Below are 25848 nucleotides of genomic sequence, written 5' to 3'. Positions count from 1 at the left end.
CTCAGCTCTATGGTTTGTTTTTCCTAATTTTGGACAAAGAAGAAATCACCACAATTGGTGGGGTGGTCACAGCTTGATCATAATTTTTACTATTTGTGTAATTTCCCTACTGGACCCAGCTGAATCTTCCTTTTTCAGAAGAGAGAGCTCTCTGTTGAGACCCAGAGTGTTTACTTACATCTCTGTACTCACCAGACCCTGGGAGCCATGCTTCTAACCTTTCAGCTGATTTCTAGACGGGCTTTTGATTTTAAGTGATCATAGTTTTTCTTCTCTTCTACCTGTGGTCTTCATTCATAACATAGTTAAGCAGAATAGTCTTAGTTTTGAAGTAGATTGAAGAGTAACTACTGACTACACTGTTAAAATGTTGTATCAATAAAGGTTTTTTATTTTAGAAAATGTTGGTATTCAGCTCACTCCATTTTTAAGATGACTAACACTTAAACTCACCTTTTAAATTCACTTAACATGTTTAAACAGTATGACTAAAATAAATTTATTTTAATGGAATTAATTTTTTCACAAAACAGTAGTTCTAGTGCAGTATAAAAATTCCAGGATGTCTAAGAAGTACAGCTTCTGATTTATATTTTTTAAATGGATTCATTTAAACCTTCATTCCCTTTTTCCTTCCTGCCTCCTTTACAGTAAGATTATCACATTGAGAATTGGTTCTATCAAGGCCATTTCTGGCAATTGTTATAAACTCAACTATGTTATATTATAGCTAAGGATAAAGACATTTTTATGTGGTTATTAAACTAAATCCACTTAGTACACTAGTAGTGAACATTTTGAGCAACAGTCTTTTGAAATATTGTTATCCATAGGAGTTCCTTTTTTTGTAATACTGGAAAGGATGGGTTCTGACTGGGCCTGACTTTGTATATGTGTAAAATAAGAAAAATAATCAGCGGAATAATTCCAACTGTGTAGCATGAACAGTGTAATAGTCAACAGCAGAACATTATCTGTGGCACTGAAAAGTCTCCACAGATGAAGACTCTAAATTGAGAAATTATTTGAAAATTGAAAGTAAAAGACTTTTCATTTACTCTAATAAATGAATAAATTGTAAGGAGAAAGGAAGAGCAAAATAATCCTTCTTAAAAGTGGACTCTGCTGAATAAGATATACAAAGGTTCTCCATTGCTGTCTGTTCCTTCACATGTGCAATTTCCTGTTATCAGTATCCTACAGTGAGTGGTCTTTTGATGAACCAACCTTGACACACTGCTATCACCCAGAGTCCATAGTGTTACAGTAGAGTTCACTGTAGTGCACATTCTGTGGGTTTGGGTAAGTGTGTAATGGCATTCATCTGTCATAGTACTGTGTAGAGCGGTTGTCTTTCCCTGGAAACCTCTTTGCTTTTCCATCCCTCCTCCCTACATTTCTTAATGTCTCCATAGTTTTGCCTTTTAAATATGTCCTGTGTTTGGAATAATAGTATCCAGCCTTTCCACATTGGCTTCTTTTAGTGTTTACACATTTATATATTTTTTAGCCTTTTTCCCCCCCATTAAATTACACTTTACTAAAATAGCAAAATGTGTGTGCATGCATGCGTGCGTCCTTGTCCTGGAGCTTGAACTCAGGGCCTGGGTGCTGTCACTGAGCTTTTTTGCTCAATGCTAGGTCTCCACCACTTGAGCCACAAAGCTCCAATTGTGGCTTTTCTTTTTCTTTCTTTTTGGTAATTAATTGGAGATAAGAGTCTCGTGGACTTTCCTGCCCAGGTTGGCTTCAAACTACAGTCCTTAGATACTAGCCTCCTGAGTAGCTAGGATTACATGTGTAACCCTCCAGTGCTCCATTTATATTTATTTTAATAAGTCTCAATACAAGTCGTAACAAATATTCTTAGTTTGAATAACACAGAATAAGAAAGAACTCCTATTGATATATAATTAGTCTGTAACTTTGGAAGAGTATCACCATGATTATACACTTACCTGTTTCAATCATGTCATTTTCCAAACTTTTTTATGAAGTTAAAGTCATCACTTGAATGCCTTAAAGCACTTTAAAAATATGAAGTTCATACCTTAGTTTTAAAGAATTTTTAAATTAATATTTTAAATTGTCGGCAATTTTAGTCACTTGAAATTCTTGTGACTGATTAAACACAAGATAATTCTGTGCTTATAGGAGCTGTCTTTTAGAAAAAGATGACTCCGATATTCACTACTAGAATAAAAATGGGCTGTGTAATCAAACTATGGGAGAGAACTAGGTTTGATCTTTTTACTAACCTTTACATAATTTGGAAATCTGTTAATTTTGACAATAGAATATCTTAGGAATTTCAGTAAGGTACATAACCACCAGGAGGAACTGTTATAAAGGCAGCCAAATATTTCATTTGAGTGGGAACCTAAAAATACTTTCTTGGTACTAAACAGAGAAAAGCTATCATTGACTTTATCTGGAATGGCCAATCTTCAGTGATCCAATAGACTAAAAAGAAGCAGAACAGTGTGTGGCTACTAGGCTGCTAAATGCAAAAGATGTGTCTACTTTGTACAGAGTAAACACTCATTGTGTTTGTAGAAAAGAAAATAGTGAATTGAGGACATGTTGCTTCTGGAGCCTTCAAGGCATGGATATGCTTTTGTTGGGGCTTCACCACTTTCACCTGTCTTAAAATTTACCTCTTGGTTCTGTTGTGGCATTCAGTGTTAAGGTTTGCTACCTCCTGTCACCCCCAGTTGTGTGATCCAATACCCTTTTTGACCTCTGAGCTTTGGTAACCTTGGCTTTGGCGCTTCAATATCTTCCCAATACTCCCACCCTCTACTTTTAAAAGAATTTATTTAATAGCACTTTCCTTACCATTTTATTCTCTACTTAGTTTTCCTCACATTTGCTTTTCTTATTAGTATCCTTTATTATTTTGAAGCTGAGGTGACAATGTTTTAGCACTTCCTGTGGCCTGTGAGTCACTGCCTGTATGTAGCCTTGAGACAGTCATTCCCCACCTGGAAACATTGTTCCCTTAAGAAACATTACTGGTAGTATTTATCAACACATTGGTGATTGCAAAAAAAATAGCCAGGAATCATCCAAGAAATCATTTATTCTCATTCTTTGCTTCTGTGTGTCCTAAAAGGATGTCACATACTTCTAGGTTTGTGATTTTACAGTAGACAGCCAGTTCTTTGTTGGTCGGAATTAAGTTGAAAATTAAAATTCCCTTCCTCCTCACCATCTTGGAAAAGACAAGTAGATGATCAGCAAGAGACTTTGATCATGTTTATTTTCTTATAGCAGATTTAGATCTCAAAAGATATTGGGGGTACTGACAACCTTCCACACCTCTAGTTTTATACTGTGTTTGGGGGAAATCTCCTAGTGATGTATGTTGCATCTCTGGATTACACACCCTCTTGGTCATTTTTTAATCTCCTACAGGGTTCATAGTCAGTGCTCAGTTTTGTGCTCACTTAAATGCTTTCCTCCTGTCTTCTCATTTCAGGCTTTATAAATTTCTTAGATGAACTTTTTTTGGGGGGGAGGGAGGGTCCTTCTTCCATTATCTGGATTGTTATATCTTCTAGCTCAGGTTGCATCAGATCTTCTTTAGGATACCTCTAAGAATGTACGTGTCTTTCATATTAAAATTTTTGTTTGTTTGTTTTGCCAGTCCTGGGGCTTGAACTCAGGGCCTGAGCACTGTTCCTGGCTTCTTTTTTTGCTCAAGGCTAGTACTCTACCACTTGAGCCACAGTGCCACTTCTAGTTTTTTCTATATATGTGGTGCTGAGGAATCGAACCCAGGGCTACATGCATACCACTAGGCCATATTCCCAGCCCCTCATAGTAAACTTTAATCTACTTTATTTTATATATAACTTCACAGATATCCTCACAAAACAGTTGTCTAGATGGCTTCCTGTTCTGTTTGATTTTTGCCCCAAATGGATTTATAGATTCTTTCAGGAACATTCTAGAAGAGAAAAATGAGCACATTGTACAAAACTCATCTACTTGCATTTGGAATGTTCCCACTTTTGTTACTTGCTGCCTGCCCTCTCCTCTGGTCAGTGCTCTTTTTCCTCTTCCACATCAGCTTCTCTGGCTTGCTGCCTTCCTTGTCACCAGTAGTCCTCCCTGAAGGATGGCAGAATTAATTGCTTTCTTCTTTGGTCATCCTGTCAGTGTTTATTGTGTCATGTTCAGAGTGTTACTGAAACATGCCTACCTTCCTTTCCTATGTGCTTCAGTAAGTCCAACCACAACCAGGTCTTTGGGGGAAGATGCAACCCTGATTTGGGGCTGATTTTGATTAGACTATAACACTTTAACTCTGTAATCTTGGACAAAACATACTCAGCTGCCTTATTTGTAAAATGGAGCTGCAACTTAATATCTTTGGATGGTTAGTGCTTAAATAGCCAAATGTGTGGAATACAGAGTGAATGAGTAGAAAATGGGTAAAATACTTCTTGCAGACCATCATCACTGTTCTGTACACATAATACTGGAATATTTTAAAGCATTCTTGTTTAAACAATATTGGTGCATTGGATTTTAAAAATGTATCCATTTTGTGTGTGTGTGTGTGTGTGTGTGTGTGTGTGTGTGTGTGTGTGTGTGTGTGTGTTGAGGGGTATGTTAATGTGGCTTGAACTCAGGGCCAGGCTGTTTTCCCTTAGCTTTTTGCTTAAGGCTGGCAAGCTGCCATTTGAGCCACAGCTCCACCTATGACTTTTTGGCTATTGGAAACAGAATCTAATAAACTTTTCTACCCAGGCTTGCTTTGAACCACAATCCTCAGATCTCAGCCTCTTGATTACCTAAGATTCTTGGCATGAGCTACACAGGTGCCCAGCAGTTCATTTGGCTTTTTTTTTTGGCCAGTCCTGGGCCTTGGACTCAGGGCCTGAGCACTGTCCCTGGCTTCTTTTTGCTCAAGGCTAGCACTCTGCCACTTGAGCCACAGTGCCACTTCTGGCCGTTTTCTGTATATGTGGTGCTGGAGAATCGAACCCAGGGCCTCATGTATACGAGGCAAGCTCTCTTGCCACTAGGCCATATCCCCAGCCCCTGGCTTTTAAAAACTACATTCACTTGTGTTTTGGCATTTGATTGAAAATAATCTCAGTGGCTCATTTTTCTTGGTTTACATGCAAGGAAAGCTTTCTGGGCCCCCAAACCTTGACTTCCTTCTGAGTTTAGAAAGATTTGCATCTTTTGGAGAGAACTGTTTGTTCAAAGAATTGTATAGACTTTGTTTTAAAAATTCATGTTCTACCTCATTGGACCTTCAAGTCTGCAGCAATGTAGAAACAAATAATTTGTAACTACAGTCACTGAACTACATGCCATATTGCTTAGGCCATAGGAGCTGTCAGCTAGAATTACCTGGGTGGAAGAAAAAGGAGACTTTAAACAAAATTGTGCCTTTTTGTTACTGTGTTAAGTTCTGTCTTTCTGCTCAGATCTCTTTTCATTTGCATCTTAAAAAATTTCTAACTTGGGGCTGGGAATATGGCCTAGTGGCAAGAGTGCCTGTTGTCTCCTATATATGAAGCCCTGAGTTCGATTCCCCAGCACCACATAAACAGAAAAAGGCCAGGAGTGGTGCTGTGGCTCAAGTGGTAGAGTGCTAGCCTTGAGCAAAAAGAAGCCAGGGACAGTGCCCAGGCCCTGAGTCCAAGGCCCAGGACTGGCCAAAAAAAAAAAAAAAAAAAATTTCTAACTTTACTTTCAGGTCTGTGAAACCCTTCAGATTTTTGTTTGTGCCCTCAGCAAATCTGCTTCGCAGTACTTGTCTGTTTTGCTGTTTGCATAATAAACACAATCCTAGAAATTTAAGAATAAACTCTATCATCTAAGTAAAATAACTTTTTTTCATTTACTGATGGTATGGTGACTAGCTGAGAGAATTCATTGGCAGTCAGTTTCCCTGCATATCATAGTTACTCAGTAAATTGAGATGATTTTTGTAGCACTCCTAAAGTTCAGCAAACACTTATAAAGTTTTCTATTTAAGTTTTACTATAACAAATTTTGCCAATTCTTTAAAATTTCATGTTGCAGAATTCATTTGTATTTGAGTCACTTGGAGACATACTGTTGAAGGTTGAGGGAGTTTAGGCTTTTGTGGGGGAAAAAGGCACTGATTGAAATAAACTCTAACCCCCCAAACTGTAGGAAATAATGAGGTGAGATAGGCTGGTGGGCAAGAAGGAGGTTGGACAGAGGCTAAGATAGGCTGTTCCTGTGCTCCACTGAAGATGCAATAAGTAGGAACCTCTGACTTAGAACTGTGAAGGACAACAGTGGAGATTAAAGCTTTTGAGAAAAAAACAAGTTCAGGTGGTAAATTGGAGCTCTGTGGAATAGCCACAGATACAGCTTAACAACTAACGTACAGATAGAAATTTTAGGAATATTTTGTAACTGGGACTCCCATTGGATACTTGCTATTAGAAGCATGTCTTATCACTCTCATAAGGCACCAGGAAGTGTAAAGTCTCTGGCCTCGGTACTGCAGCTTGTAATGGAAAACTGAAAAGTGCCCAAACAAAACCTGGAGAAATTGGAAGATTTGTGAATGTAATTGTACCAAGCTAGTTAATAAAAGCCTATGAGTTTATTCAAATGAAATGACCTTGCATCTTGAGGAGAGATACCAAGAGACAGTAGAGGCAAAAATTCTTAAGAAGGCATAGTATCCTGATTTGATGGTGCAGAAATGTTAGTTGAGCTGGGTATCAGTGGTTCACGCCTGTAATGCCAGCTACTCAGGAGGCTGAGATCTGAGGATCATTGTTCAAAGCCAGCCTGGGCAGGAAAGTCTATGAGACTTTTCTCCTATAAACTACTCAGAAAAAACTGGAAGTAGCACTATGGCTCAAGTGGTAGCGTGCTAGCCTTGAGTGCAAAGAGGTTCAGAGGCAGCGCTCAGTCCCTCAGTTCATCCCCCCTGGCAAAAGAAGAAAGAACTGTGTTAGTTGAAACACATACTGAGTATTTTTGTTTGGGGCTTGTCTGAAGTCTGTTTTCTTACACTGTGTTGTTATTATAAAGAGATCTGCATTATAAAGAGATCTGAGATACATACATACATGTAAACACACACAAATAGACATGTAAGTAAAGTATATATACAGGCAAATATATGTATATACATTTTTTTTTAATTGAGAAATAGGGTCTGATTATCAACCCTAGTCTGGCCTCAAACTCCCAGTCCTCCTGCCTCACCTCCCAGGTGCTGGGACTACAGACTTGTACCACTATACCCAGCTAATCAGATGTTAGTTTTCAATGAATCTTGCATGATGCCCTAATATGTAAGCCAGATGAAACCAGGGTAGTGGGGGCATATATTGTCTTAGTGCCCTCCCCTCTCAACTTCTTCCATTCTTGAGGCTAAAGATTTTACACAAATAGGAAAAACTCACTGGCGTTTGGCCAGAGGTAGTTTTTTGTAGGGAGCAGGTTTTCTTCTGTTTTGCAATTCATAATAATAAACATAGTACAGTTAATATAAGGAGCAGAAAGGAACCAAACATTCTGGCTACTATAAGACCAACTATACCCACTTACGCTACCATTGTATGGTAGTCTCTGGGAGATCTGATGTCAGAACACAGCTTAATTTTATTTTACAAGATAGCTATTGCTTGTAATACCTTTCTCTTCACTCCCTAGGACATAGTTGGATTATCCCAGTGTAGAAATATCAGAGATAGTTTGAACCTGTTGCAGATTTTCAGGGTCAAGAGAGCCTGTAGTAATAACTAAGATGTAGATTTCATGAATGCTACCATTTTGCACCCAGCTGCTCATTCCAGTGTGTACCCAATGGGTTAGAACTGTGTTGTAGGGTTTTTTTCCTGTAGTGCTTATAGACATTTCTTTTCAGTTGCTCAGAAGGAATGTGCTTTCATGAAATCACTAACTTGATGATTTGTAAGAAAACAAGCATTTAGTACTTTTATGCCCCTTGCACATTGAAAACAGTAAGGAGATGTGTTAGCCTTAACACATACATTGCATATGGACTTTTAATTTTTGTTGCTAAAATCATCAGCTTGCTTTACAGTGTGTGATGATGAACTAGTTAAGGATTAGGTGTTAGGCAGAATTTTAGCCATAATATCTTCTTTAATAAAAGGCTTCCTGAGCCAACTAAACTGAGGTCTGTTTTACAGACTTTTATAGACTTTTAATACAGAGAACATGGTGTTGGGCATTCGGAAGTATTTGAAGTGGTATGTCTTTAAGTCCTACAGCATTCAAATTGCTTAGAACTGAAGAGTGTTTTGTTATGTTGTACATATTTATATATTATAAGGTAAAATTAGTTCCTAGTCTCATAAAACATTTAAACATAGCAATATGTTTATTGCTAATATAATGCCCCAATGCATTATTATACTACCACCAATGAAGTACTTTAAAAGTAAAATTTTATTTTTAATTTAAAATATCCAGTAATTTGCTTTTCATTGTATTTTTGCTTGGTCTTTTTCAAGTCTTTCTTGTAGAAAGATTAAAGTATTACTACCCCATATCTAATTTGTCTTTGCAATGTTTTGGTGATGAGAAAGCTCATTAAGGAGACTGACTACACAGTTCTCTGTGAGAATAATGGTATTATCCCATCCAGGACCAGTTCCTGGTGAGTAAGAAATCCCCTGCCTGGGCTTATTGCAAAGTGACCACTACAGTACCATTTATTGTCAGGCATTTATTAAATAGTAACCATGCTTTTTCTTCTCTCATTTGTGTGAAAGGATAAGGCAGATGTCATTCCTGCTTATGAAACAGGGTCCTGGGATAATAAAAGACTTAAGTATGATAACATGTCCAAGGTTATAATGTTTTCCTCCATTAGACTTACTGACTTGCATGTATTGTATTCCCAGCAGGAAGTCTTATAAGGGGGAATGAAGTTACATCAGATGGGTCCCTGGCCCAAAATCTTGTGTGTGGGCGGGGAGATGAATGCTGATCCTAGGCTTGAACTCTGGGCCTGAATGCTGTCCCTGAGATTTTGTGTTTAAGGCTAACATTCTACCACTTGAGCCACAGCTCCATTTCTGGTTTTTGAACTTTCCTGCCTGCCGGGGCTGGCTTTGAACAGTGAGCCTCAGATCTCAGCCTTCTGAATATCTAGGACTAAGGCATGAACTACCCATGCTAACTCTGGTACTTTTTGAAGGAGAAATTTGTATTCTAATGGTATTATTTAAAGCCTTAGAAACAAAAAAGAAATGTCCTTCCTTTATCAGTAGGTCTCACTTGTCTCCCTGCCTCTATTTGTAAGGTCTGAAAGACAGGTTTGGTTGTCACAACTGGGGACATTGATGCTCCTAGTATCTAGTGGGTACATCCCACAATGCATAGGACTGCCCCTACAGTGAAGAATAATGGCCTCTAGAGTGTTCGTAGGCCTGGGCATGTAGTTCAGTGATAGAGTGCTTGCTTAACACATGGGAGGCCCTAGATTCAGTCTCCAGCAATGCAAAAATAAATGAATGAATGAAAAAATAAACCTTGTCATGTATTTCAAGGACGACTCACTAGAAGCCCATGGCCAAAACAAAACTGGGTTGGAGGCAATTTAGATGGGATGGGTAAAGGAGATGATTTCAGGTATAGCTGTATTGAGATGAACTATTTTGAAGTTAATATTTAGCTAGTTTCCTGTCTCATTCTTTCTTCATCTAGCACTTGGCATGCAATAGCGGACTGCAACTGAACTAGAGGTGTGGTTCAAGTGGTAGTGCAGGTCCAGCAAGCAAGCTGAGCAAGAGCGTGAGGTCTTGAGTGTAAGCCCTGGAACTGACATGAAGCATGCGCACGCGCACACACACACACAAATGGAGACAAGAGTAGTACACTTTTATTCTTCTGAACTACTTAAAACATGCTCCCTTCTCAAAGCTAAAATTGTCCATTTTCCTGGTATACTTGCTGCTTTAGGATAAATGAAGATTTCAGGCTCCCCCAACATTCATTTAGACACATACATGTATGAATACATTCATGCTGGTTCTGGGGCTTGAACTCAGGGCCTGGGCACTGCCCTTTTGCTTTTGAGCTCAAAGTTACCACTCTAGTATTTGAGCCACAGCTCTGCTGCTGGCTTTTTGCTTGTTAGTTGGAGATAAGACTAACATGGACTTTCCTGCCTGAGCTGGCTTTGAACTGAAGTCATTACAATTGCTAGGCAGGTGTTCTACCATTTGAGTCACACTTCTTGTACCTTTTTATGTTGGTTTTTTTCTAAGGCATGATCTCCCCTTATGCCATGGTTGGCCAGGGCTACACTCTTCCTCCTTGTGCTTCCCTGTGTGGCTAGGGACACATGACACTGCACCAAGCCATTGGTTGTGATAGTCGTCTGTGTGTGTGTGTGTGTGTTCCATCCTGGGGCTTGAACTCAAAGTTCTGAGCTTTTGTGCTCTACCACTTGAACCACAGCTACACTTTCTGGCTTTTTGGTAGCTAATTGGAGATAAGAGTCTCAAGGACTTTATTGCTTATTGTAGTTTAAACTACAATCCTCAAACCTTAGCCTCCTAGGAAGCTAGGATTCCAGGTGTGGGCCACTGGTACCTGGCTGTAATGTAATCTTTTATGGCCTAGAACCATAATCCCTTAACCTCTGTGATCCCATGACCCCTGTGATACCCCGTCTCTGCCTACTAAGTAGCTAGGATTATAGGCATAAACTATAGCACTTGACCTTATTAATAAGATTAAAGAAATATAACTCAGTATCTGAGTTCAAGTTTTCAGTAGCCAGGTTTTTTTTTTTCTTCTTCTTTAGAGAATGTGGCCTCAAACTCTTGATCCTCCTGCCTCAGCTTCAATAGGGATGGGGTAGGCTTGGATTACATGTGTGTACCACCCTGTCATTTGTTACCTTGCTAACAAATTATTCTTGTCTATTCTTTTATCTTTTATGCCAATTATTCTTCTATTGCCTACCTCACAGGGTTGTTGTGGGGAATCAAATGAAATAACTAACAGGTTGCCTTGTAAATTGTACAACACAATGCAATTGTAAATAATACGTAATAGAAGAAAGACATGGCTTAGTGAGTAGCATCAATTATGAAATGAAAATAAGTTTGAGGAATTCATTTCCCCTGCTCCTGTTTTGTTTGTACAGTATAGAATGCTTTTCATTGATCTTACTCGGGTTCAGAGATGACCTTCCTGGAGTGTTTTGTGTGTGTGTGTGTGTGTGTGTGTGTGTGTGTGTGTGTGTGTGTGTGTATGTGTTTTCATTAATAAGGTTACTAGAGTTAAATGTTTCATTTGATGAAGGGTAATGATTGAGCAAAATGAAAGTGTAAGAAGAAAATCAAGAATTTACCAAACAGCATAGACTATGCCTGATAGAACATTATCATTACCACCATCCTCAATACTGATTTCTAATATGTTCTGTAGAAAGAGAAATGTGATCTTTCTAAAACTGTAGTAGGCAGTTTGATTTATATTTGTTTTCAATAAAAAAATTATTCTAAGTAGTTATAGACTTTCCCTCTCCTACCCATGACCCCAACCACTTAGTTATGCTATATGGCTTCTGAATTGTGGTAGACCAAATTAACTCAATCACAACTTATAAAAAGCCATTTTATGTTGATAATCTTTTAAAAGAAATTTTATTGTTAAGTAGTTGTACAAAGAGGTTACAACTCCTTAAGTCAGGTTATAAGTAGAATGCATATTGATAAATGTTACTCCTTCCTTCATTCTTCCCCATTTCTCCTCTCCCATCTCAAGTTATATGCCCTCGGTTTTTACATAATGTACATTGAATGTAATGACTACATTTGCTTACCCTCCTCCTTCCATTCCCATACCTCCCCTTGACTCCCCCAAACATGTTTCCACTTCCTTGTATTAATGTTGCTAAACAGTTTATTTGTTCTCTAAGGAGTTATACCTTTGGACTCCTCCTCTAAGTATACCATCCTTCAGTCAGTTTGTTTGTGTCTACAAACATAAAACCCTGTATATGTTATCATGCATATTTGTATTAGATCTAGTTTCCACATATGAGAGAAAGCATGTGCCTGTTTGTTTCTCTGAGCCTCTTCTACTTCATTTAACATAATTTTTCTAGATCCACCTATTTCCTTGCAGTTCATCTATTCTTTCTAATAGATGAGTAAAATTTGGTTATATATGTACTATATTTTCTTGATCTATTCATCCGTTGTAGGATGAATGGGCTTTACAGTGTCTTTTTTTTTAATGCTATCTTAAATAGACCCTGAAAATGGTAGTATACCAGAGCTCAGATTTTGAATAATTGGTAGAACTGGTAGCCTAGCATAGCCTAATGTAGAAGAGCATAACCTAGTGTAGCCTAGTGTAGCGTAGGAAGGCTGTGTTGGGAATCATTCTACCCAAGAGGTGACCTAACTCCTGTTTCCTTGGTCATTGTTGTGATTAATGGAAAAATAGTATTTTCAAATTCAGAAACTTGTTCAATTACTTTCTCTTCTACAATGAATTATTATTTTTATAATCAGAAAGAACTTAATTTTTCTTTTGGCCTATGTTTATTCTTCATAAAAGAACTTTCTTCCATATAATGGGCTCAGAAATACATTCCTCTTTTGGACTCATGCACTTGCCTTTTTTATAACACACGTCAGACCCACTGGCTAAATGCCTCACTAACTGAAACGAAGTAATGTAGCTGGAACTAGATTGTGCTCTAGAGCACTGAGTCTTGAAGGTTGTTGGTTGTTGATTTGTATCCCTGTAGTGGTAACGAGGCTAGAGAGAGACAAGAAGCTCCCTCTCCTGATCCCTGAGCAAGGGTCCTCTCCCTTACTTCAGAGGCTCTGAGCTCACAAGTGAAATCCTTAGTTTATCTTGATAGGACAACCTATTTTAAATGCTCAATAAAGAAAGAATAATTCTTCTCCCAATTAACCACTAAAGAACAACATATGTTTCTAACGTCAGCTTTTTATTTTTTTTTATCTTTCATTTTTTTGTTGGTAAATCTCCCAGACAACAGCAGTTCTATAGAGAGTTTAAATATGAAGGAATGGCAGGACGGGCTAAGGGCACTTCTACCCAACATTAACATCAACTTTGGTGGACTGCCCAATTCTTCTTCCCCCTCCAACGCCAACCACAGTGCACCAACGTCCAACACTGCCACCACCGACAGCGTGAGTTGGGACAGCCCTGGCAGCTGGACAGACCCAGCCATCATCACAGGTAACTCTCTCACTCCCTTCAAGCTCCACTCACAGCCATCACTTTGGTTTTCAGCTCAGGTTAAAATCAAAACCAGAGGTCTCTTCAACTTAAAAGCCACAAGTGTGGGTGGCCTGTTTCATTCTGAGGGTCAGGGTTGTGCAGTGTCCGTGAACCTGTCAGCCTAGTTGTGTGTACTAGGCATCCAGGCCTCTGCTGCTCCTTTAGGTCTAAGTAGGTATTCACATGTATTTTGTAGGCCTCAGAGTACAAAAAAGTCTGACTGAGCCATCCTAACAGGAACATACTCCACTTTTTAAAAATAAAGCTCTCTATTATAAGGCTATCTTGTTTAGGTCTCCCTAGAGAAAGACAGTCACGATGGAGAAATGCCATCATTCAATTCCGAGGGAATTGGGGGTGAGGGGGAGTTGCAGTTCGGCCTATGTGACAGGGAGGGACTGAGTGTAGTTGAAAGAGGAGGCGTGGATTTGTGTGGCAATAGATCTTGCTCATTCATTGCTTGGGGTGGGGGGGGGGTTGGGTTGGGACTAAAACAGTAGACTTAAAAGTGTTAAATGTGGAAGGTACTTAAAATTGTCATTTCTTCTGTGTTTTTTCTTGGATTAGCTAATGACTTTTGCCTTGTATATTTGTTTGGCAACCTTCATATTCTTTAATCTCATCCTTTCCCCTCCTGTTTTTCTGTTCTCTCTTCAGGTATTCCAGCATCTTCAGGAAACAGTTTAGACTCTCTTCAAGATGACAATCCTCCACACTGGCTAAAATCCCTTCAGGCCCTCACAGAGATGGACGGCCCCAGCACGGCTGCATCACAAACCCACCACAGCGCCCCCTTCAGTACACAGATCCCTCTGCACAGAGCCAGCTGGAATCCCTACCCTCCTCCTTCAAATCCTTCCAGCTTCCACTCCCCACCCCCAGGCTTTCAGACAGCCTTCAGACCCCCCAGTAAAACCCCCACAGATCTACTACAGAGTTCAACACTGGACCGCCACTAGGCAGAGGAGAAAATTAGAAAAAAACAGGATTTGTCCCACCCTGTTTTCTCCCTCTCAGCCCACCCACAGCTCCCTTCTCATCTCTTATGTTCTGAAGAATCCAGTTCCTGATCAATTTTTTTTCTCCCTACCCCCAGATGCAATGCGATCACAGGGTCATTACCATCTTTTCTTTTCATTGTAAAAGTTTCTGTTGATCCCAGCATTTGAGTGACACTGTTGAATGTTTCTGGAAAAAAAAATTGCCTTTTAAGGAGAGGAAAAAAGAAATCAAAGGGCAGTCTCAATACTTAGAAAATTACTGTTTGTCTGTTGCGCATAATAATGACATAATCTGCTTAGCAGAAAGTGACGATTAATCCATAGGAAAGGTCAAGTAAATGCATATCAACTGCAGAAGTTTGAAAACCAGGTTAATTTAAATGAGATTGCTAAATGCATGGGGGAAAGCAGTGGTCCTGGCATCCATCTTGTATTGTATCCAGCTTATCACTACTGCAGGAAAATGCTTTCAATTTAATTTTTAATTCTTTGGAGTTGATAGGGAGGACTTGATTGTGTCATTAAGCAAAGGAATTTATTGGAAGTTGATGACAAGACAAATTGATCTATAGTAGCAACTAAAGAGTTTATAAGGAAGGAAGAAGTGGGTTTTTTTTAAGGAGAAAAAATTGGCTTTAGATTTAAAGTAAATTTAAATGCTTTAAAGAAAAAAAGTATTCACAGACATAATACCTATACATAATATAAAAGCTGAACTATAAGTGATTTCTTCAGTCTTTCTCCTCTGTCAGAATCTTTTTTTCTTTGACCTGAAGTCCACCTGCCGAGGGCACTCTGAGAGAGCACTGCTCTGGGGCCATCTAATCACCAACAGGAGCAAATCTCTGACCTCCTTGCCTGCAGCTTTTACTTAACCCTGTAGTTTCTGGACGTTTGTGCAGTATTGAAAAGACAGGAGAAAAGAAAACAAACCTGGTTATAACCTGATGCTAAAACTAAAAACAAGGAAATGTACCTCTTTCTTCAGAATTAAAACTAAAATCTTAAATAAAACAGAAAACTTGATGATGACCTCTCATTGTTCTCACTGTTTTTCCATTTTTTGCATGTAAATTTGAAATATTTTGTGACTTAAATGCCATCTGATGCTTCCATTTGATTTTGTAACGTTGGCAGTAGAGAAAATGGTTTAGAGGAAGAATCAGAAAGCAACCACTGACGTTGAAGATCAACCCTGTTGTATTCAAAAGTTTATTTCCCAAGGCTTAGACTTCTCCCTGCTATGACAAATTGCTTGTGCTAGAATGGATATGGGCTCTGATGTGCTGAAGTACTGGTTCATTTAGAGAGATCTGGCAGAGAGCAGCAAATGTATAGACAGGTGGCACTGTCTCTTGAGTGCTATTGGTGGGAAAGATCCAGAAGCGCTGAATTAGAGGATCCACAGGTAGATCTGTTTCCATCAATCATTTCTGATGGAGAACTGATCACACCTGACCAAAGAGGGTAGAGGATAGAAATTTAATATTCTCTTCCCAAACCCAAGCAATCTGTATGATTTGTCTTATTTTGGACTGCACTCAGGTGTTGTCATCTTGTTAGCCACGTCCATTAAGGGATGAACCAAGAGCCACAGACGCTCAAGCCTGCAACACTAGCTATGTGAGAGGCAGAGATCAAAAGATCAAGATTTAAGGCCAGCCTGAGCATATAAGTTCCTGAAACTCCATCACACTTAGTGGGTGAGCAAACGTGCTTCTTACCCCAGATACAGAAGCATAAGGCTGGGCACCGTGCAGCATGCCTGTGATCTGCAGCAACCCAGGGAAGTACAAGTAGGATAGATCTCAGCCCAGGGCAGGAGGGGCATAAAATGAGACCTTATCTTGGAAATAACCAATGTAAAAAGGGGCTGGGGAGATGGCTCAAGTGGTAGGTCTCCTGCTTAGCAAATGTGAGACACTGAGTCCAGGTCCCAGCACCATAAAAAAATAATACATTTTTATGGTGCTTTTAAATTGATTTTCTCAATCTTTGTACTTGAATTTGTTTAGGGGAAATGGTTTTTGATAAAGAGGATATTCCTAAATGTCAACAGAAATAGATGCTGACCAAGAATATAGTAAAATATAGTAGGTGCCAGTGGCTTTTACCTGTAATCCTGGCTACTTAGGAGGCTGAGATCTGAAGATCATGGTTCAAAGTCAAGCAAGGCAGGAAAGTCCATGAAACACATCTCCAATTAACCAAAAGCCAGAAGTGGGGCTGTAGTAGAAAGCTAGCTTTGAATGTTACTCCAAGGAGAAGACCTAAGACCTGAGTTCAAGTCCCAGTACCAGCACAAGAAATATATACATATTTAAAATGTCTTATAAAATTAACCAAAATGTCACTGCTAAGGTGAGAGAAGACTAAGACTAGAGATGTGACTCAAGTGGTAGAGCCTTGTGAACACTGGGCCCTGAGTTCTATCTCCAGTGCTGCAAAAAAAGAAAACAAAAACAAAAATTCCAGTCTGTCATTGTCCTGTGAACTTTGCTTCAGTCTCCTGATTTTTCACATTGCACTTCAGAGTGACGGACCAATACGCAAGAATGTTCTGGAAGTACTTCTAATTAAGGCCTTTGGGTGCAGGAGCTGAGGAGGAATTCTGAGATGGGCATTATTAACACAAATGTTGCTTTTTCTGTAAAAGAAAGCAAATTCAAGGCTGTGTAATTTTCTCTGTGCTTATTGGATTATACATGAGACTTTTACAAAGAATATGGCTATCATTTAGAGAATAAAAATAAACAATGATGACCCATGTATCTACCATCCAGGCTAGAAATAGAGCACATAATATCTTAACAGCTTGCTGGGTAGACCTCCATTGCCACTTCCCTATCTTTCCTCACTCTCCGCAAGTAGCCATTATCTTGATTTCTGTGTCCGTCTTTATTTTCTTTGGAATTTTGCGAGCTATGTGTGTATCTCTGAAATGACATGTTACTTGATTTTGAAAAGCTAATAATAAAGCAATCCCCAACAGTGTAAAGAAATGGGAGGTTCATATTTTTGTCTTTGATAAAGACTTTAGCAGAAGATCAGCAAAAAGAGTCCCTAGGTAATTGTCTTTTGCTTCTCTGGTAAGTTTTGAAAGTCTGGGGAAAGACAGTGAGCAGATATCTGACAGGTCTGTCCTGTGTGCCCAGTCCTGGATGTTGGTCTTGCGGGAGTGATCTACTGTTCGCTGTTAACCTAAACCCACCATGACTTCCCTATATTCCTTTGGAATAAATGTAGGCACAACAGGAGTGACTGAGGTTTTAAGTAGGGGTCATCTGACCACCAGGGCTCAGAGGAGAACAGAGATAGTACACTTGGCCAAAACTGGATGAGTACAGAGAGAACCTGCACCAAACCGGCCTTGGGGCCCTGCTGGTGTAATGGCAGTGGGAATGTTGGTGCTGGCAACTGTCTGTATCCAGTCCGAGGATTTCTCTTTTCTCCTGTCGTAGATCCTGTTTTCCTTTTGTCTTTCTTACATCCCATACCTTTGTCCTTTCTTTTAGTCTTGTACTTGTTTAGAGTGGCATTCTCCATTTCTTGAGAAAAAGACACATGAGAAATTAATTTACATATATGAAATACTGTCTTTGCAAATAGTTTGATGGATACAGGATTCTAAGGTGGACATATTTTTTTCCCTTTAGAATAATGAAAGGACTATTTGATCACATTTTTTTCATTGAATATCCAAGGCCCCTCTTTGAATGTTTCCTGTATGTCACCTGGTTTTCTTCCTTGGGCAGCTCTCTTGTGTTCTGAAGTTCTGAAATGTTTCTCACTGTGGCTCAATTTCAATTCATTGTGATGGGCACAATGGACATGGAGCAGGCTTTTCCTTTACTTTTAATTTTTATGGTACTAGAATTTGAACTCGGGCCTCACACTTGCTAGGCAGGTGCTGTACCACTTGAACTACTCTCCCTAGCCCTTTTTTTGCTTCAGTTATTTTGGGGGTAAATTCTTGAATTTTTCACCAAGGGGCAGCCGTAGACCAACGTCCTACTACCTAATGGAATAGCCTCTGGAATAGCTGGGGTTTACAGTTTACCAATTGAAAAGGGGTGCTCCTGACTTTGCATAAGCAGGCCTCGAACTGTTGTATTCCCGATCTCTGCCTTCTGGGTAGCTGAGATTATAGGCATGGGCCTGGCCACTTGTGTCTAACCCTGGGAATTGTGTTTGGCTTATTTCAAAGTGAACTTGCAACTGTTTTTCTGTTCTTAAAACCTTATTATTCAAATATTGGACTTCTGCTTTTAACCTTTTCATCCCAATTGTTTTGCTGTCTTTTCTGGGAAGCCTTCACTCAACCTTAGTGTTTTCTTGTGTTTCTGTTTGTCTAAGGCAACTTTAACTTATTTTGACCTCTACCTTCCATAGTAGAGACTTCCTGATACTTGGTAGTCCTTGGTTATCTGCTCATGAATAAGACTGAAATCTAGACTGGAAGTTTTGATAGCACGAGTAGCGTTTGCCCACTTTGAGCTCTCTTATTAGAAGACCTACACAGTCTTTCTGTTGGTCATCCTCTGTTGTCAGTGTCTTTAGGCCTTGTATCTTCTTCCACAAGGAAAAGGTCATGAAATGGCTGGCGTAGGCAGGAAAGGTCTGATATCAGTGTTTCTAGCTATATTGAAATCTGTTTGCATTGAATCCCTCTTTTAGTCCTTCCCTTTCCAGAGATTAAAAGACTCAAACTATCTTCTCACTTAGGAGAAGAATGTTTGCCCCATGGCGTGGACTTGGGTAATAAATCTAGGGGGGGTTAAATTTCTGTAATAGCTTTCTTAATAATCTTTATTTTAACCTTATCCACAAAAATACCCACTCTGGCTTTAGAGTGCCTAATATGGCTAGTTCCTGTGCCCTTTAGGATTTTGTAATCTAGATTAGACTGGTTCTCAGCTATTGTTAGCTTGAGTTTGGACTTTCTCAAATCACCTAAGTGGATCTGCAACCATTTTTCTAGGTCCCCACATTTTGCTGCTTGCTCTTTTATTATTTATTTTTATTCTAACTTTGGTGGGCTTTTAGGAAGGAACCAAATTAGGTAAGTCAATTAGATAGTCAATTGTGCTCTGATTTTACAAATAGGCATAGTTTGTCTGCAAAAAGAAGATAATGTTATTTTTTGTTATTGGCCAATGAGTGTTGTATAATTCTTGGTTTTATTTGAAGCACCTTACCATAGTGTGTGTGTGTGTGTGTGTGTGTGCGTGCACGCATGTGTGTGTTGAAATGATTTATTTCAACATCCTCCTTTCCTATAAGCTGTTTGGACTTAGAGTTAGTAGTTTGTTTTCTGAAAGGTAATCATAGAAGGGATTATTCAATTTTAGGCTGAACATTAAAGGCAAAGTTTACTGTGGGTTTTAGGGACTCAAATGTATGTGGGTTATTTTCTAGACTTAACTGAATTAGAGCAATTCTGGAAATTGCAGTGGAGTTAAATAGCCTACTCTTAACTATAGATGAACTGTATTTTAAGGACAGGTAATACTATCAACAATGTATTTCTATGGAGATTCTGTCCACAATAAAAATTTAAATTCAGTTAGAGCTCTAAACAAAGTTTGCCTGTACTTGGAGGTATGGGCTCTATTGCATGAGAGCAATCAAATTTTCACTTTGAACTATTTGAAAACTTTTGGGGAAAAAACTAGATATTTATTTGGTCACAAAAATTAGTACTTTGTTCTTATTAGAAAATTGTTAATTTAGTTCAGGATTAGCCTGCAGATAATAACCTTTGATAATACATTTGAATAAAGTGTTCCTGAAGAAATTAAGGAAAGAGGGAAATGAGTTATTTTGGGGGGGAAATGAGTTATTTCTTTGAGGAAATGATTTTTAAAAATTAAGAGTTGGGTACAATGGTACCTGTCTGTAATCCCAGGTACCCAGAAGAAGAAGTTAGAGATTCATTTGAACCCTAGAGTTCAAGACCAACCCAGGTAACATAGAAAGACACCATCTCAAAGAAAAGACAAAATAATTATTTCCATGAGTGATAACATTGGCCCAAATGGTCAAGGTATACTGTCAAAGAATTGTCCATCCTAATATATATTCTGAAGGAAGTGGGTGTTAGATGTTCCCTTCATAGCTAAGAAAGTGAGTAAACAAGACCAACAGAAATTAATAGTCCAATTTGTGTGTGTATGTGAAAATTTCAAAATTCTGAGGCTAATAACTCAAGAGCCATGTGGTATCAACTCAATGAATTATTAACTCCTGGGCATTGCTTCTCAGGGGAAGCAGTGATCTGTGGCTTTCTTATTTGCAGCTTTAGTATTTGTAAAAATATTTTAAATGGGTCTGGGGATATGGCCTAGTGGCAAGAGTGCTTGCCTTGTATACATGAGGCCCTGGGTTCGATTCCCCAGCACCACATATACAGAAAATGGCCAGAAGTGGAGCTGTGGCTCAAGTGGCAGAGTGCTAGCCTTGAGCAAAAAGAAGCCAGGGACAGTGCTCAGGCCCTGAGTTCAAGGCCCAGGACTGGCCAAAATATATATATATATATATTTTAAATGCTATTAAGAGAATGCCTTGTATATTACATTTTTTAAATGTTGCTGTCTTACTAGCAGGAATTCCTGTGCTTTTATTAGATTTCATCATGTGCAAAAAGTAGACTATCGGCTCTGAGACATTGGTTTTCAGTGATAATATTGTAACAGAGCTGGAACAGATGATTATATGTTCCTTACACTTAGCTATGACTTTGTTCCAAAACACCAGATTTTTTGTTGTTGTTGATAATATACAATGAGTAAGGTAAAGATGGTTTTTATCTCTTTTCCCCTCATTTTCTCTGAGTGGTGGCAGGTGGACGGTGTGAGTTGGTACTATATTTACTTATCCCAAATCTTTGTGTATGCATTCAAGCTTGAATGGGAAGACTGTAAGAACTTCTCGATTATGTGTTTATATCCAGATGTTTTAACTTTCTGTCGGTCAACTGCCTTATCCAGTATCTTCTGGGTTTTATACAGTTAAGGGACATGGGCAAGATAATTGTCTTTGGATATTTGAAGTACTGGTATATAGAAGAGGAATTAGATAAGGACATACTTGAGACTAAAAGGTGGGTTTAATTTGGGCTTAATTTAAGAATTTCATAAAATACCTACTTTGGACTGGGCATTATGCCCAGAAGGTGAGAAAATAAGGTTTTGTCCACTCTCAAACTGGGAAGTTTTGGATGTTCAGCTCCATAAACCAAGTTCAACATTAGTGCTTTAGAAGGGCAGGATGTCAAGGTAACTCAAAGAAGAAAAAGCTACAATAAATGGGACTTGGCTTGCCAGGGTTAGCAAGGAACCCAGAACATCAGGAGGTAGCCAGTGGAGACTGGGGCATGGTTAGGCATCTGCTCTTAAATAGGGGAGAACTTGGGATCTGTATGGGGGACTTGGGAGAAAGACGACAGGATGGTGAGTCATTGAGGTTCTGCTTTGATTGAAAATAAACCACCAACAGTGTCTAAGCAGGAGGAGACACGATAGAATTGTATTTTATGCATATACAGCCCTTGGGGAGTTGAGAGGTGGAAAATGAAGGATAAATTCTGCAGTAGGATTCCTGGGGTCAATAAAAGCATCCCAAGGGACCTATAGTTTGTGTGCAAAAGAACTGTTAGTGACCATCCCCAAAACTTTGCAAAACATGGCATATGCATATGTACATCTTAAGGAAGGAAGGAAAACACAGGCAGGCCAATGAAAAAAATAATTTTTATGTATCTATGATTCAATAAAAGGTCCTGTAAGCTAGAGGACCAGGGCAGGTCAAGGTTTTTTTGTTTTTCTGATAAGTAGGTTAGCAATGTAAAGAAGGGAAAAGAAATCAAGAGAGAGTTCAAAGGTGCTAGAGAATTTTTGCAAGTTACTGGCCAGAGTTCAAGGATAAAAGGCAAACTATTTCACCACCATCCTAGATTTCTCTCAGATCTTCCACTAGACTGTAAGCTCCTGAAGGCAGAGAGCAGATCTAGTTCAAACACTATGCTCCCAGTACCTAGCTGTCACATTGTAGGCAATCTATTTTACCTGATCAGAAATGAAATACATTATGATGGGGGTTTCAAACCAAGTAATGGGAACTATTAGTAGCAATGTATTTAAAAGAAATGAGGGAACAGCATACATTTTATGCTAGGCATTGAATTTTCTCATACAACCAACTGATATTATTAAAATATTTTTTAAAAAAAAGTAAAACTGCCAAAGAAAAGGGGAAGGAAGGAAGGGAGAAGGAAGAAAGGAGGAGAGGAGGGGAGGAGGGAGGGAGGAAAGGAAGAAAGGAAGGAAAGAAGGAAGGAAGGAATGCAGGAAGGAAGGAAGGAAGGAAGGAAGGAAGGAAGGAAGGAAGGAAAGAAGGAAGGAAGGAAAAAGGCAGGTAGGCAAGTGAAAAGAACAACTATAGTTCAAAAAAGATGATTCTTATTTTTTGAATTGTTGGTTTGAGACTCCAGCAGGTCAGAGGTAGAAATATATTTGGTAATCATCTTTATAAGGAGAGAGATAAGAGAACCTTGGGGGAAATAGAAGCTATGTAAAATGAAGATCTGAGCACATGGTATCAAAGCCAGGAAGACCTCCGCTGGCTTTCAGATCTGAATACCTAGAAAATCTCCACCAAAGTACCTGCTTGCAGCTGGCTGCGGCTGGCGATTTCCAGGCCTCATGAGAAGCAGCTGCCAAAATCACCCGTTTGCTAGTGGCCAAAGGGTGCTGGAGAACCAAGATGCCTTCTCTTCCCACCTTTCACTGTCATCTGTGTGCTTCCTCTTAGCAGAATCAACGATGGGATCCTGTGGAAAGAGAATCTGAGAACTATGGTGCACAAGAGAGGTTGGCAGGAGCCCGGTCGATGACTACACAGACAAGGCAGCCCCTGTGCGTGGTGCAAAGGTCTGAAATGGGTCATCTCACTTCCCTGTCAAGTCTCTCCAAGGATGCCCAAAATGAAAGCCTGAATCCACTGCTGCAAGAGCGCACTGGTGTGGGACACGGCATTTGGAATAGTGTTCTCCGTGCCACGGCGCCATCCTGTTCTCTGTGTGAGCCTCTGTTTTCTGTAGCCTGGAATGCATACAGATTTCCTCTCCTGACAGTCTGTTCCCTGAGCTTCCCCTCTCGCCTCTAAGCAGATAGATATGGGTGGTCCTACCGCCCTTGAGCCTTATAGATGCCTCGATTGTACTACAACCTGGCAGAAGGGCTGTATGTCTTTATACAGTTGGCTATCTGTATTCATTAGTTCTGCATCAGAGGTTGAACGAGATCTTTAGAATAAGTTTTACACATATTCGGGTCACATATATTCAAAAAATCTTTTTTTTTCATCTGCACTGAACATGTAGATATTTTTCCTTGTTTCCTAAACCATACACTATAACAACTACTTATACAGCATTCCCATTGCATTCGATAGTATAAGTAATCAAGAGATGATTTAAAATACATGGGAGGATGTGTTTGAAGTATGCAAATACTGTGCCATCTTATGTGAAAGACTTGAGCATCCTCTGATTCTGATACTCACGGAGGACCCTGGAACCAGTTGCTCACAAGTACCAAGGAACAGCTGGAGGGTACCCAAGGCTTCACAGTGTCTAGCTTTCCATTTGAATGACTGGGGGAAGGAAGAAAGCTTTAGGTGGTGGTATGCTAGTAATTTTACATTCTGTAATGATCAATGAGTTTCTGTGAATCCACTGGAGAGTCTAGAAGCCAATGCAATGAACTGAAGAGTAAGGAATGTCTAGGCATTGGGGAATTGGAAATGCTGTGTTCTGAAGACACTGAGTTAAGGGGTCATGACTACACAGCTTCAAATGAAAGGAAGCTTCCTTTATTCTAAAGGAAATCACATGCCTGTTAGAAGTCATAGACAGTTCTGTGGATAAATGAGTGTGCAAGAAAGCAAAGCTGAAGAGAGTCAGGAGTGTTGAAGGCTTTGTCTTAGGAAGTTATTTGAGCCAATAACTTCCAATAACTTCCCCCTCCAAGTTTGCAGCAAAGGAGCTGAGAGAGGGTTTTGAGCTAAAGACAGGCGATGTGAAGCATCCAACAGCTGGGTGCCATGCAGGGGCAGCAGGGGGCAGCAGGGACTTAGTAACATACAAAATGTGCAAGCGCTGGGGCATTTCTTGCATTACCTGCATTTTGCTTGCATTTTTCAAACCATGAGAATGTATTCGAGTCTTACGAAATGAAAATAGTTACATAACTAAAGTTTCTTTGAAAGGAAAGTATCACGTGCTATAAGTGTATGCTGGAGAAACATCAGAATGGGGAAGTGTAAGTTCTTGGAAAGTAGGCACCATGTTGAACTTGATTACTTTGTGCATGCACGTGTGCACACGTGTGCACACGTGCATGCACACATGCCGGTCCCAGGGATTGAACTCAGGGCCTGGGCACTGCCCCTGAGCATTTTTGTGGAAGGCTACTGCTCTGCCACTTCAATTACAGCTCCACTTGCAGATTTTTGCTAGTTAATTGGAAATGAGCATCTCATGGATGTTCCTGTCCAGGCTGGCTTCAAACCGCAACCCTTAGAACTTCTAAGTAGCTAGGAGTACAAACATGAGCCATGAGTGCCTGGTTCCATTACTTTTATATACTGAAGACATTGGATGGATGGATGGATGGGTAGATAAATGGATGGATGGAAGAGGAAGCTACACTAAGAAAGAGATCTGTAAGCTGATGAGGAACCAGCCATTCCAACTCTTCCAGTATAGGGTGTATGTGTGTGAGAAGTGGGCCTAGGCCTGTAAGAGCAGCCCATGACTGAGGATGACAGTGATATGACAGGAGGTTTGTGGGTTGAGCAGAGGCCTGTGGGCTCTTGGTCTTAATCGCAAGCTCTAAGCAACGCTACTTGGTCTCAAGGCTGATAGCTGTGTAGCGATGATGATTACTGTGTGGTGATAATGATTACGGTGTCTTTGAGGGGTGTGTGTGCACCACAAGTATCATAGAAAATGATGTGCTCCTGGGCACAGTGAATGGGTGAGGAGGGTAAAGACTTGGCTTTCAGAATCACCACCCTACAGTTTGTTCAGTTAACATGCAAAGACAGTTGTTGGGCTGGAGGCAAGAGGAGAGGACAGAGAAAGAACAGTCAAGGCTGTAGTAGAAGTCTTTAGACAGAGTCACAAACACAAGACAGCCAGATGCAATTGTCAGTTTCACCATTTGTCAGCTGGGTAGCCTTGGGCAAGGTCGCTAAGTCTCTAACCTCAGTTTCTCCACAAGTCAGATCAGGATAATAGAGGATGGGCTAGAATCATAGAGTTATGAAGGCTCAAATAACATAAAGCACTTAGTATTTTCCCTGCTCATATTATGTTGGTAGAAAAGATCATTGTTTGTGACAGCTGGAATATTTAGGCTAGGCAAGAGAGGGGAGCCTCCACAAGTATTTTAAGAACAGGAATTAGACATTTTTTTGTAGGTCCCATCGAAAGCCATTCAGACTTATGAGAAAAGGCTAAAGGGAGAGCTAATGTAAGAAAGACTGAACATAGCCAAGGGTTAGTGTATAAGCCAGC

At 39.7% G+C, this 25848-nt stretch overlaps 1 protein-coding gene across 9 annotated transcripts in view; it reads left to right on the top strand.

The window, feature by feature from the left end:
• Positions 1-24769, top strand: part of Cnot4 (CCR4-NOT transcription complex subunit 4) — a 114409-nt gene extending 89640 nt beyond the window's left edge. For 5 of the 9 annotated variants that reach the window (XM_048340268.1, XM_048340267.1, XM_048340266.1 and 2 more), the window contains 2 exons: positions 13012-13224; positions 13924-15293. In XM_048340268.1, coding sequence (XP_048196225.1) covers positions 13012-13224; positions 13924-14225 — 515 coding nt within the window. In that variant the 3' untranslated portion in view covers positions 14226-15293. Of the gene's footprint in view, positions 1-13011; positions 13225-13923; positions 15294-23078 lie in introns of those variants that run through there. The other 4 variants (XM_048340272.1, XM_048340271.1, XM_048340276.1 and 1 more) reach the window with 3 other exon arrangements.
• The last annotated feature ends 1079 nt before the right edge of the window (positions 24770-25848 follow it).

Source organism: Perognathus longimembris, chromosome 2, assembly GCF_023159225.1.
Source record: "Perognathus longimembris pacificus isolate PPM17 chromosome 2, ASM2315922v1, whole genome shotgun sequence".
NCBI lineage: Eukaryota > Metazoa > Chordata > Mammalia > Rodentia > Heteromyidae > Perognathus > Perognathus longimembris.
The sequence above is the reverse complement of the archived record's forward strand: the minus strand, read 5'-3'. Positions and strand labels throughout refer to the sequence as shown.